The following is a 15,226-nucleotide window of genomic DNA, read 5'->3' on the forward strand; positions in this document are numbered from 1 at the left end:
ATCCATATGGTACTAGTTTATTTATGTTGTAATGTGCGAAGTGGTCTAAATATCTAATGGCATTACGTTCTCACAACGTATCATTACAACAGCAAAACATTTGTTACAGAGGCTGAAAACACTAACAACACCATGGCGTGATACCCAAAGGGCCTCCCAAGTCAACGGAGTGGTACAATCAGAGAGTCAGCAGGTTCGTTTGTCGACGCCAGAAGTTCCAAACCAGGCGCCGGTTGAGGTGTGAGATAAAAGAATTACTAAATTTAAGGAATACTACGTTTAGAGTTATTTTTCTTTGGACAGCATAAAAGGCTAGGGTGTACAATTATTAGTTTGAACGAAGTCTGGGATTGGTTTGGTTTCTAGTTTTAGATATAATTTATAACTTAAGATAGAAATCAAATATAAAACAACATATTTTAGTACTAAATAGTGACATTTACCGTAAAGGTCTGCACTTACTTAAACTAATAGCATTAGGAACGATTATTTTCAACAATTCCTCTAGCACATTATAAGCATTTTTTTATTATTTTAGTGTACCTACTACGCTTTCCATTAATCAATATATCTCAGTGTCATGTTATTACAGAAATCACAATATCATAAGAGGCATGGAGAAAGACGGAATCAACGTTATTCATACAACATGTGAGGAGATGACCATACTGGAAAATGACCATCTAATTGGTGCAAATCCTTGTTTATTCCAATCTATAAAAAAAGAACGTCAACAGATTGTAGTAATCACAGAATAATAGCTCTAACGTTACATGTAAGCAAAGTTCTGCTTAATTTTATGAATGGAAGAGTAATAGTATTTCTGCTACCCCAAATGTCAAAAAAGAATCTGGGGTTGTTCTAGAAAAAATTATGAACAAATCTACATGTTTGTTAGTTTGTCTAGAAAACACGCGAATTTAATGTGGAAACTTACCTATGCTTCGTAGACTATTCTAAAGCAATCTACTGCGTAAATTGGCATACAATATGGGAAATATTCAGAGAAATGGGCATCCAGTACCATTTGATTTGGCTTCCAAAACAAGTGTAGAGGAACGGGAACATCATGATTACAGTACGAATAAATAATACCTACTCTGAAGTTTTATTATTTCGGCAAGGATGACTGTCATTTAATATACATATATAGTGAGCAGACTATGCGAACAGTTTTCGATAACTGGGATGGAGAGTGAGAGGGTACAAAATAAATATCCTAAGATATGCAAATGACATTCTAAAAGACATCGATATGAGTAAAGGTACGAAACTTCACCTCGCATGTGCACTGATATTCCCTATTGCAACATATGCCTCTGAAACGTGGACTATCAGGAAAACTAGCGCAAAGAGAATGAACGTCTTTAAGATGTGGATAGAGAGAAGGATATTGCAAATTCCGTGGACAGCAGACCATATAAATAACTGAGTGATTCTAAAGCTAAATATTATTACTATTCCTTACAAAAATAAACAGAAATGTTCTGAGGTACTTTGGTCATATCTCTAGAATAAAAGAAGATATGGAAATATGAAGGCAGAAGATCAAGAGGCAGATCTCCTTAACGGCGGTGTGATCGAATTAAAAATTCAGACGTCTTTTTTTACAAAAAATTTAACAAAGCTCAAAATAGAGTTGAGTGGTCAATCACAGTCAATCAAACCTCATAACGTAACATTATCCTTGCGTGGGATAAAGGACTAAGGAGTTCCAGAAAATTTGTTTACGGAACAGATTAGATATAGAAATAAGGTTTAAGGACATTTGAAAAAAGTTTGAATGAATGTAAGGCTTTTGTTTTTTATTAAACATTTCTTTATAAATCATTTTATTTAACTGTAGTCCAGGTACGTTCTTATAAGCTTCTAGTTGCGGTAAGTAAAGTCTTTTACGTTAAATATAATAATATATAATATTGAATGTGGTACTATCGCATTCTAGTTTTGGATTAGATTTTAGTAAATTTTGTAACTGAGAATGTAGGTTAGAGTTTAGACGTTATATGTAGATGTTTGTAATTATATATAAATATGTTAATGATAGAAATATATATGACAAAAGCCCCCGTACATGCAACCAACAGTGATCAATATATTTGGTATAGTCTGATGATTAGAAAGTTATCTGTTCCTTCCGTATTAATATTTTTATTTCTGCGTAAAATATTTTTATTCATCATCATCCAACCAATTTACGTCCACTGCTGGACATATGTCTCCACCAATTGTTTCCACACTTCACGGTTTTGTGGTGATTGTTGCTAGTATTTAATTATCCGCCTGATATCATCTGTCCATCGTGTATGCGGCCTTCCTCTACTGCGTTTATCTTCTCTTGGTTTCCATTGAACTAGCTTCCGTGTCCATCTTATCTCTATCATCCTGACAACGTGTCCTGCCAGTTCCATTTGAGCTTGGTGACACGTTCTATAACATCTGTAATACTGGTTCTCAGGACCCCCGTAAGAACTACTGGCACCTGTGTGAAAAAAAGGATTTTGGCGCCCCTTAAGGCATTTTGATAATGTTTTTTTATTTATTTTTTTGAAGGTAGGTAGGTAGGTGCTTGAAATTAAGCAAAATAGGAACAAATAACACCATTGCAACACCATAGCAAATATTAATTAAATAAAGTTTAAGGGGCTTTATTGAATCAATTCTGCTGGACCATCTTGTCACACATAGAGGGTTTAAACTTAACCCGAGAACATTTTTTCTCACAACATCCCACCTTTTTGTAGATGGCGAACCCAGAGTAACACGATTTTCAAATTTTGTCCATTTAAGCATTTAAGGTACGTTTTTTTTACTGCAACGGCTGGCTCGTTAATCGCTGAAAGATCGTCGCGTGTTTCGGAGTTTTGTATTTGAGAGATTTTTGTGAAGTGAAACTTGTTTTTATAGGTATAATACGTCTCATTTCATAATTTCCTAATAAATGGTTGTTTATCACAATTTCAAAGTATCCTTCTTCTTGTCTTCTTTTAAATATTGCATGTTTTTCTAATCTTGGAGCACTTGACATTTCTTTCTTCGTCCTCTATTTCCTTTGCTCGCATTATTTTAACAATAATTGTTTTCTTTTAATAATAATATTAATATTGTCCGTCTGTCCGTCCGTCCGCAAACCAGGTAGAATGACAAATGAGGTGTCGAATGAAAGCTTATGATCCAAGGCTACTATAGGTGAGAAAATTTGACCTAGGACTTCCGCTTTTAGAAATGTAACCAGAAGTACTATTTTAAAGTCAATAGTACAAGCGATATATTATTCGACACGCCATAGCAAGATGAGAACAAATGTATACCTACTTCTGGTTTCATGACTGTCTGCCCGTCTGTTGGTCGTCCGTGAAAATAACTCCTCCGTCATTATACTAGGTAGAATGACAGATGCGATATCGAACGAAAGCTTATGATTCAAGGATGGTACTAAAGGTGAGAAACTTGACCTAGGACTTCCGGTTTTAGAAAAGCGACCGTAAGTATAATGTTTTAAAGTCGCCGGAATAGTATAAGTGATATATTATTCGACGCGCCTTAGCAACACGAGAGTAAACTTCCGGTTTTCTGACTATCTGTCCGTCTGTTCATCGTCTGTGAAAATAACTCCTTCGTTATGGCACTAGGTATAATGGCAAATGAGATGTCGAATGAAAGCTTATAACCCAACGATGATGGTAATAAAAGTGAGAAATTTCACCTAGGACTACGGGTTTTAGCAATTCAACCGGAAGTACTGTTTTAAAGTCGTCGGAATAGTACAAGTGATATATTATTCGACGCGCCTCAGCAACACGAGAACAAATATATACTTCCGCGCCAGTAAGAACGTACCTTTAGACGGGACTGTATCGTCGCCCCCGTTAGCGAAATTATTCCGATTCGATTTTTTTGCACAAACTTAGAATAATACTTACTTATTACTACTTACGCGTGCCGCGGTCGAAAAATTGTTTAAACAATTTTTTTAAACAAATTCACAAAAAAATTTTTTCATTTGGAACAAATTTTTTTAGATAACTTGGGTCATTCTGAGTAAAAATGGTCCCTTGTCATTTTTCATTGATTGTTGTCGAGTTATACGCGATTTAAAATTTAAAAAATGCGAAAATGGCCATATAACTTGACAACAATCAATTTTCAAGAAAAATCATAAGAGACCTTTTTTGCCTATAATGACCCAAGTTATCTAAAAAAAATTGTTCGAAGTGAAAAAATTATTTTTGTGAATTTGTTTAAAAAAATTAAAGAATTTTTCGACCAAGGTACCGCCTGGAACCCTACGGATTTGTTATAAAGACCTCTTTTTGAGTAAGTTTTTGCAATAAAATCTAATCGAAATAATTTCGCTAACGTGGGCAACGATAGAGCCTGGACTATAGCGCTAATTGTTAATAATTAAAAACAACAGCTTTGTAATAAAATAATGACAAAAATTTCTTAGGGATCTTGAAGAAGGGGTTTTAAACTTTGATTTCGTCACTTTTTGACTTTTATAATAGTAATTTTTAATCAAGTTAATAAGCCTTAAAAATGGTCATTTTCGCATTTTTAAATTTTAAATCGCGTATAACTCGACAACAATTAATTTTAACGAAAAATGAAAAGAAAACTTTTTTTATTCATAATGGCCCAAGTGATCTAAAAAAATTTGTTCTAAATAAAAAAATTATTTTTGTGAATTGGTTTTAACAATTTTTCGGCCACGGCACCGCCTGGCACCCTGTGGATTTGTTATAAGGGCCTCATTTTGAGTCAGTTTTTCCAAAAAAATAGAATCAGAATAATTTCGCTAACGGGGGCGACGATACAGCCCTGTCTAATTAGTTATTTGATGTGTATGCGATTTTCAAATCTTGTCGATTCATCATTTGAGCGTCCCACAATCGATGGCTTATCGATGAGATAGAATTACCGCCCACACACTACTACTTACATGTTTAGAATTTTTTCACGAAATCAGGGCATAGTTAGGTATTTCTTATCTACAGTTTTATCTACGGAATGGGTGTATTTTATTTTTATAGAGGTATTTTTTTATTTTATGTCTATAGAAAGTAATAATGTCATCCAAACAAAGTAAAACTGAACTTTTTAATTACTCAACTTTTATTTTAAAATTAATTTTTGCGTTTTTATTTTCTTTTGTAAATATTTTCGCAATTTTTGACCCTTGGTTTTGGCGCCCCTAAAGGATGGCGCCCGTGTGCATTGCACACTTTGCACATATGGTAGCGGGGGCCCTGCTTGTTCTTAAAATATTTTTATTATTCAATCCAAAATATGTTCGAAAATATTAAAATGCTGGGGGGAATGTTAAATGTTGAACATGAAACACAAGTTCCCAACATCCCGAAGATGTTGTACTCTACGCCTACGATACATAGACAAAAAATTAATTGATGTGCAAAAGGTACATATCAACAAGAAGATAAGGAAACAAAAAAGTGGAGCAGAGTGTACCAATGAAAGGGAGATAATAATTACAAATTAATTGAATACACGAGCACGACGAAAATTGCCTTTAATAAAATCATTGATAAATAACATATTAAAGAAATCTATCAATGCGTGGTTAGGAAATTGACTGTGAAAGCTGCCGTCTATTAATTTAATCATATAGGATTTTGATTCTTTTTTAACAGCTAGATACATCATTCCATTTTTGATGGCTACAGTCCCAATGGAATTCTTGTTCCACCTTGTCACTGATACCTATGTCTTCAAGTCCAAAGAATACTTTGTGAAGGCCCTCGCCCCGTTTTTTTTTTCAGTATTTTACTACTTTCTATAGGAAATTGTGATAAACGATTCTCCATTACGGTGATGGTGCAAAAAATTTCACTGTATGAATATTCACCATTAACAAAAATAATTACTTTTTAAAAAATCTAATAGATATATATGAACATATCAACATAATATCAAAATTTTTAGTTCACTTCTAATTATTTGGTGGAATAAGAATATAAATATCAACGAAGTAACAAATACGACTATTATCAGACAGTAACCATTAAAATGAATTATTGGTACTATTTATATTTATAGTAAACATTTGTAAAAATTAAGAAATGAGCTGTCTAAATTGATAGACTTATTGATTTAGACTCTTAGGTAATATACCTGAAAAACGCAACTAAAATAAACTGAAATACCTTCAGGTATATTGCTTAAAGAGTAGGTATTCTTAAACAATTGTTAGCAGCCTTTAGTGGAGTAGCAAAAATACATCATATAAATGCATATTAAGGAATCAATGAACAATAGTCTCAAAGTTAATTTTTTTAAATTATTTTAAATTTTCTAAATCTCATACTCATATCACTTAAGTGCCTGGTTGTTAACCTGCCGTCTATTTCTTCTATGGGTTTTATGTTTTCCATTTACTCGGCTCTTATATTTATTTAACAGAGAACACTGTTATATCAACGCTATTATTATCTGTCATTTTATAAACTCTTCGTCAATTAATTCTTTATTATTCCTAATCTGCATGTATTTTCATATACTCTCTTTCACCATATTTTATCTATAATGTATTACCTTAGGCAACAAATACCTTGGTCAACAAAGTAGAATAAACTTTGGACATACAAAGAAACTTTGCAAAAGGTACCAAGAGCTTTATGTAGATAGAGTATTATGAAATGATCATCACATTCTCTTTGTCTTACCCCCTAATTACATCTCTACATAAGTTAGGTCATAACTAACAATAGCAATCTTCTTCTCAAACATGTTCTGCTTAAGAATATGTCTCGCCGGTCTTCTTTGGTCTTCCTTTTCATCTTCCAGGCATTTGTAACTTAGCAATTCTTCATATAGGTTGATTTGCGCCTCGACGATGAATATGTCCGAATCATCTTAAATTATGCTGTTTCATTTTGACACCAATGGATATATTCACATAAATGTACTCATTTTTCATTTTTTTTTTGTCATTCTACTCATCCACTTAATCATTTCCGCCACATACATTCTTTGTTTCTCTTTCTTTTTAGCTCTCCAACATTCAGGTCGGTTCATCATAGTTGTATGGTATTTTCCTTTGGGATGCACTGGAATTTTTCTGTCAAACAATAAACCACTTACTTCCTTCCACTTGGTCCATTCCGCTATACTCTGCAACTCTTGCTACTGCATGTATCAATAATATGTATAGATAATCAAAAATATTACTTTTCACGATAGTTTTCGCAGTCATCACAAAGGAAGGAAAAAAAATCACCATCCAAAGTTATCATTTTATTTTAATGGTACCTCAACATTTAAATTCCAAATAATCTTATCTGGATTCTAGTGAAAATACCTATTGTTTATAACTGATCAAACTGAAAAAATGATCAAACTAACTGATTCCAATATGAAATATTTTAGATTTATCCACCATATATTGGAGAAAAAAAAAACATAAAAGCTATACAGCCAACGTCTAATATTTAAAAAATATTAGATGATAGCCGATATGTTTTTATTATTGGGGCTGCTACTTTTCAATTGATCTATTTTTTAAATTCCATTTTTTATTGATCATTTAGCCTCCCAAGGTGAAACTATTGGTAGGGCCAAGTAGTTTGTCTTGCGGATTACTTTTTGTAATATATTAAAAAAAAAAAGAAGTGAATTTAGATATTCTTTATAGGTCCACAATTTTGTATTTTAGTCAAATTAAATATATTATTATGATTATTATATTTTACTCTACAAATTTTTGTTTTGCGAGTCTTAGCCTGGGTCATGATCTATCAGTTCAAGGAAATACTATGTTTAGGACTTTGAATACTACATTGAAGACCATATCCTAGTATTATGTAAAATAAGAATCATCATGAAATAAATACATCACACCCAAGAAAGAGGCACCATTACAACCAAAATCAGATACGAAGGACTAAACACGGAATTACATAGACAGAATCAGAATATCAGAGAAAATTGCTGAGCAAAAAATATTAGAAAACATTAATATTTACCAGCAAGAAAGCAGGGAAGAGAAAGCTGGTTTAGAAAGGAAGTGAAGACAAAATGTAAAGAAAATGAGAAAGCTTTTTTACGATACAGGACACAACAAACACAAGTAAACGACCACTATGTATAGACGAATCGGAAATAAAACGAATACAGACAAATAAAAAGGGAACATTGGGAGAGCTTCTCAAAGCAGATAGCAGATGGAATACGACTTCTACGGTACACAAATAGAAATATGGAGAATGATCCGAGGACAAGGAAAAGAGACAAATGAACTCATAAAAACGAGACACGTTCAGGTCACATAGACAGACAGGATAAAGGAAGCATTAAGGAAATTAAAATGTAGAAAATCGCCATAAGATGATAGAATACCGAAAGAACTATTAAAGTACATGATCTGAGTAAACAACTAATAAAACTACTCCAAAAACTGAATCCACTTATTTTACTAAAGAGAGATACGTCTCCACTAAAGACACCAGGTAGCGATGGTATACCCGCAGAGTGCTTAAAACATGGAGGAGAAGCGTTGTACAGTTCTATATACCTACAAGCTAATTCAAGACATTTGGCGAGAAGAAACAATGTCAGATGAATGGAAAGAAGGAGTTGTTGTACCAATACACATAAAAGAAAACAAAAAGCAATGTATTAACTAACGGGAAACAACACTCCTAAACACCACCTATAAAATCCCTGCAAACATCCTGCTAAAAAGAACCAAAAAATACACAGAAGAAATCTTCTTCTTCTTCTTCTTCTTCTTCTTCCTCTTTATAAGCAATTCTGCTTGTTCATTGGCGGATTGATACCTCTATGGAAGGTTGTCGCTCCATCTTTTGCGCGGTCGGCCGATACTTCTTCTGCCGATTGGTGATTTATCTCGTGCTATTTTGACCACACGTGTCTCCCCCATTCTGGTTATATGGTTGTTCCATTCTTTTTTTCTATTTAGTGTCCATTCGTTTATACACTGTACGTTACATTGTCTTCTAATATCTTCGTTCCTCTTTCGATCTCTCAGTGTATTTCCTGTAATTCTTCTCAGTACTCTCATCTCTGCCGTTTCCAGTAGTCTTTGTGTTGTGGCTGACAGAAGAAATCGTTGAAGATTATCAATGAGGATTTAGACCGGGCCGCTCTACTATTGACCAGATATTCACAATAAAACAGATAATGGAAAAATGCTGGGAATTTGATCGTGAGCTTCATCAGATGTTCGTAGATTTTAAACAAGCATTTGATAGAGTATGAAGGGATAGACTGTGGACAGCGATGCAAGAACTTGGCTTTTCAAAAAAACTAGTCAGGTTGATACGGATGTGTATGGAACAGTTACGATGTAAGGTGAGAGTTGGACGACAATACTCGTGAGACATTTGAAATAGACAATGGACTAAAACAGGGAGATGCACTTTCACCACAACTCTTCAATTTAGCTCTGGAGCACATAATCAGAAATGCAAAAATAGAAAAACCCAATACAGTATTTCATCGAGAAGTACCAAACTTACTACTGGCATTTGCAGACGATATCGATCTAATAGGTAACACACGATTAAGGATGAAGGAGACTTTCGTGAGGTTCGAGAAGGAAGCAGAGAAGATGGGGCTCCAAATCAACGAAAACAAGACGAAATATATGTATATGAGCCGCAATAACTAAAGCACAGACAGAATTGGTCAGAATATCACCATCGATGACTTTAACTTTGAGCGCGTTAGAGAATTCAAGTATCTTGGAACAACAATAACTGAAGACAATAACGGATCACAAGAAATAAACAACAGGATACAGACCGGCAACAGATGTCTTTTTGCACTCCAAAACCTTATAAAATCAAAACAATTAACAAGACGTACGAAGATACAAGTATATAAAACAATCATACGACCCGTTATGATGTATGGAAGCGAAACGTGGACGATAACAAAGGCAGACTAAGAGAGACTACGTGTTTGGGAAAGAAGAATCCTAAGGAAGATCTTTGGTCCTGTGCTGGATGAAGCATCAGGACAATACAGGATAAGAACTAACAAAGAGCTCGAAGAACTTTACCCAGACTCCAACATCATAAAAGAAATAAAGTCCAGAAGACTCCAATGGGCGGGACACCTCAGAAGACATTCTGACCAAAGAACAGTAAGACTGGTGTGGGAGGAAGTCCCAACTGGAAGGAGACCACGCGGACGCCCTCGACTCCGGTGGCGAGATAATATAGCAGGAGACCTAAGCGCGATGGGCGTGGAGAATTGGATGGAGGTTGCTCAAGACAGAAAACAGTGGAGGCATGTTGTCGAGTCGGCTAAACCCCACGAAGGGTTGTAAAGCCACGGAGTAAGTAAGGAGTAAGTAAGATACGTCTCGGAATAATCCGAACCATCAAAAATATTTATCAGAACCACACAATAGACGTAAAAGTAGAAGAATAACTAACTTACCGAATATGGGATAAGGTAGGGTGATTTTCTGAACCCTTTATTGTTCAAACTGATTATGGATTAAAAGGATCCCAAATGGTAGAAAAACAAATTAAAATGATTTGTTAATTTCCTCCAAAAAAGACAAAATGCATGGATATAACAGCAAATCCACTAAGATTTAAATTCGAGTTGGAGAATCAGATAGTAGAACAAGTGATCGAGTTTAAACATCATCTAGACATCACACTGTCTAGCTGTGATTGGTAGATGGGTAGAAAGTGGAGTCTTTTAAAGTGTTACATGTTTCTTCTTGATGTTGTTCGTACTGTTTGGACGTATCCCTATCGAACTTAAGTTCGATCGAATGTTCCCTGAGGAATTCCACTCCTAGTATTGCATCTTCCGTTAACCCTGGCATTACTATAAATGTTTGTCTTGTTTGTAAATTATCGATTTCGCAGTCAATTGTCAACTTCTGGTTAAGCTCCTTTGAAGATCCGTTTGCTAGTATAGTCTTCCGTTATAGCTATGTAGAGAGTGTTTGAATATCTGCGCTATTCTATCTCCGGCGTAATTTTTAATGGTCCCTGTGTCAATTAATGCTTTGTAGGATCTTTGTCCGATTTTAAGTGATGCGAACAGTCGCATGTCGTTGCTTGCTTGTTGTGTAACGGCGAGAACGAATGGAGTCGAATCTTGCTCCTCAGACTGGGACCAATCCTTGTTTCTCCAGTCTGTTATTCGTTTCCCTGAGGTCTGGAACAGCAGTCACTGCTGTAGACCCCTTCTTTGCCGCATCGCGAACAAAACTTTTTCCATGAGTTTTTACAATTCTTACGGAAGTGACCTGGCATCTTGCATCTAAAGCATGTTCTTTTGGTATCGTATTGTGCAGGGTTTGTACGTCTCCAATTTCCGCAAAAATTTTGATTTTCTCGGATCCTTTCGTCTTCTAAAGTTTCGTATTCTTGGGCTAAATCTTGTAATTCCGATAAATTTTTGAAATCCCGGCGGCGAGCATGAAGCTTATATTCTGGCAGCATATTTTTATATATCCTTTCGAGTTCTTGGTTTCTTGAAAAAGATCCTTCTCGTCTGATTAATGTTTGAATATCCGTGATATATCTATCCACTGGTTCGTTTTTCCTTTGCTTTCTGTTTCTGATTTGCTCCTCTAGTTGTAGCGAATACTCTCTGGGATCGAAAACTTTCTTAAAATATTTGCTGAAGTCCGTCCATGAATCCCAATTTCTGTTGTTGTTTCGGTACCATAACAATGCATGGTTTTTTAACAATTCTGGTAATGCTTTTAGCAGATCTTGCTTATCGACCTCGTAGGCTAGGCTTAACTCGTCTATTCTCTCTATGAAGTCTACCGCATCCGAATGTTTCTTGTCGAAGTGTGTGTTTCACCTTCGTACTTGATTTAGCAAATCTGATTATTGAAATTTCCTGGGTCAGTGTGTCTGGTTCGGCTTCCTTGGAAGTATTGATTTTTGGGATTGTTCCTGTCGCTTCCCCGCGATCTTTGTAAAAGGTTCTGTGTCTTAACCTTAACTCGTCGACGGTTCCTTTGGAATCTAATCCGCATCTTTCGGCGTCGCGCTGTAATTCCTCTTTGGAAAGACGGTTTATCCATGACGTACCTGTCGTGGCACCTGTTACTGAGTCTGTATCTTTATCTGTCGGCATTTTTGGTATTGTCCGGGCGTCGAGTAACGACATTTACCTGCGTATATTCTAGTTTTTTTTTGCTCGGGCGCCAATTTTGTGATGGGTAGTTCTTCTAAGACGACAGATTCAGTAAAACACACGTTAAACCAAAATAAATATATTCAGTCTAATCGTTTACAAAATAAATAAAAATAATATATCTCATTCTCATTCGTCGCAGCGAAGTCCTTTTCCGGATAGACGTCTGGAAAAGAAGAACAAAATTAACAATGTAATTCAAATATATACATTTATCGGGGGCTCGCTCACTACGCTTGCCTCCGTTTATTTATGAGCCGCAAATTACTTCACTACGGTACACCTTGCGGCTCGAGTTGGCTTGCCTAAGCTTGCGAATCACGTCAATACGGTGAACCTCGCTACTCAGGTCGGCCTGCCTAGCTCACCTCGCTTGGCTGGTTGTGAAGCCCAGAACTCTCGTTTCAGGACTGACGGATCTATGCTTGTGGCCTCCTTAAATATCCCTCTACCGGTGTTGTTTCGGAGAGGTGGGACTGAGTGGGAGAATCTGCGCGATTTGAGAGAATCGCACGATTCCAAGTGTCAATGCGGGTTCGGTTTATCAGCGTATTATTACGTAGCTACACTCGAAACAGAAGAGGACGATTAATTGAATGTGGCAAAAAGAACCGCAGGATGCTTGAATAAAACAATATTGAGAGATAAAAATGACGGGAATGGAATGAAAGGCAGAATTTATAAAACATCAGAGCAATAATGACATACGCGGCATAAACACGACTTGACACAGAGAGAACAAAAAGAATACAAGAAACAGCAGAGACGAAAACCCTTAAAAATCGATTGTAAGACACTATGAGGCATAGCTACAAGTACAGATATACGACGAACATGCAAAAACATGACTTGGTACGAAATAGAAAAGACGGCGAGAGGCGGTTCTCCAATAGGAAGACGATCAGTGGAAAGACCACAAAAACGATGGAATGACAACTTACTAGAACCATATGTATCTGTGACTCCGTATTTCTTATTGTTTCAAGTTTTTCTGAATTAAATTTAACCTTGATCTTCTTCCACTTTATTAATAATTTTTTCTTTTACAAAATTGTGTGACTTTAAAAGGATTTAGAAATAATAGACTCACTTCTACCTCAAACAAATTTGTTACTAACCAAATACCTCATTTGGTTCATCTAACCATAGATACTGAAATCGAAGAAAACAGCGAAATGTAGATACATGTTAGACAAATGTATTAGTTAGCAATATTAGGTACTCAGAAGACAATTTAGATTAAGATAAATATGTACAGTACTATTTTAGCATTAAAAGATAGTATCTTTTTATTTATTTTGTAAAATTTTGTACTCAATGTGGGCATGACTCTGGCTTTAACAATATAATTACGGTATCTAAAGAAAACGGTCAAACAGCCATTTGACTGTTTTCAAAAAAAGTAAAATAGTCCCATAAATAAGTATCTGTTCATAATGACGAACAAAATAGTTTTATACGTATTTAATACAGATAATGTAATTTTACATGTATTTATGTAAATTTATCTAAAAATAAATGTACAAAAAAACCGTACTCGCCTTTGCCGATGACGTAGATGCAGTAACACATTCGACATTGGAAGTTAAGGATATTTTCTCAAGCTTTGAAGAAGCTGTATTATTAATTGGTCTAAAAATAAATGAAGACAAAACAAAATACATGGTCGTCCCAAAACAAAAACGACGGCGAATAAGGCAAAATATTAATGTAAACGATCATAACTTGTAAGTGGTTAAATAATTTAAATATCTAGGATCAACAATCACTAATGACAACAATATCGATCAATAAGTTGAAATGCGAATGATAGGAGAAAACAGATCTTTCTTTGTAATGCAAACGCGACAAAGACTCATGAAGAGATGATGATGAATTTTACGTGTAAGTAAATATATCCTTATTTTAACATGTGTTGTTTAAATATTACACAAATTTTTGTGTATTTTAAACATCGTTGTTAATACATATAACATTTTAAAAGTTCTATTAAGCAAAGGGGTTATACGATAAGTTTCCTTGCATATCATAAAAACTATTAAAAATTATCTGAAAATCTTCTTTCAATAATTTGTAGTTTGTTCTCTTTGGGAGTATATTTGTTTTAACATGTTTTTTAAAGAGAGACCAATAAAATTCTTTAATTAAATATGTATAAAACTATTATACAAATAATAAATAATTGCTAAATGTATGATATTTTTAGAACTACTTACATAAGTGGAATATTAGGGAGTTTTAAATTTTAATGTTTATTTTGTGAATGTTAAATGATATATTTTAAATTGATGTACCTATATCTTAATTTTAAAAAGTTGTTGGTAACAGCCATTGCGAACAGCTTTTGAGCGTTTTGTAATATATTTATTTTTGTTACTGAAAACATTTTATTTTTTAGTTAGTTATAAGAAAGCCAAAAGCCTTCCTACGTAATTGTAGTATTTTTCCTGTTATTCCTATACATATATATATATATATATATATATATATATATATATATATATATATATATATATACAGTATGTCCCTGTAAGTTGTATCCATATGGAAAACTTTTTTATTATTAATTTTACGAAAAAAAGTTATTCTTTATAAAAAGCTCTGCATGGTCCAAAACCTAAGATTTAACCATCAAATATCAAATTTTTTGAATATTATACGAGGTATGTCAAAAAGTTTGAATTTCACTCAAGAGTAAAGTAGCTTTATTTTTCACAATATTAAAAATTTCTATTATGAAAAGTTGTTTGGAATTAAAAACTGTATTCTAGTATGCAATTACATCCCTCTAATTGAAAAATTTTTTTTTGACAAATTATGGAAAACTAACATTATTTTCAGTTATTTTAATTCAGATAACTCTTTTATTATTAATTTTACGAAAAAAAGTGATTCTTAATAAAAACTTCTGCATGGTCTAAAATCTAAAATACAACCATCTTTTGTCAAATTTTATCAATTTTATACGAGGTATGTCAAAATATATGAATTTCGCTCAAGAGTAAAATACGTTTATTTTTCACAATATCGAAAATTGGTATTATGAAAAGTTATTTAGAATTAAAAA

At 34.1% G+C, this 15,226-nt stretch overlaps 1 protein-coding gene across 2 annotated transcripts in view; it reads left to right on the plus strand.

The window, feature by feature from the left end:
• Positions 1 to 14,542, plus strand: part of LOC114329331 (sodium-dependent dopamine transporter) — a 333,781-nt gene extending 319,239 nt beyond the window's left edge. For both annotated transcript variants that reach the window (XM_028278387.2, XM_028278388.2), the window contains exon 11: positions 110 to 14,542. In XM_028278387.2, coding sequence (XP_028134188.1) covers positions 110 to 244 — 135 coding nt within the window. In that variant the 3' untranslated portion in view covers positions 245 to 14,542. The remainder of the gene's footprint in view (positions 1 to 109) is intronic.
• Positions 14,543 to 15,226: the final 684 nt, after the last annotated feature.

Source organism: Diabrotica virgifera, chromosome 4, assembly GCF_917563875.1.
Source record: "Diabrotica virgifera virgifera chromosome 4, PGI_DIABVI_V3a".
Classification (NCBI taxonomy): Eukaryota; Metazoa; Arthropoda; class Insecta; order Coleoptera; family Chrysomelidae; genus Diabrotica; species Diabrotica virgifera.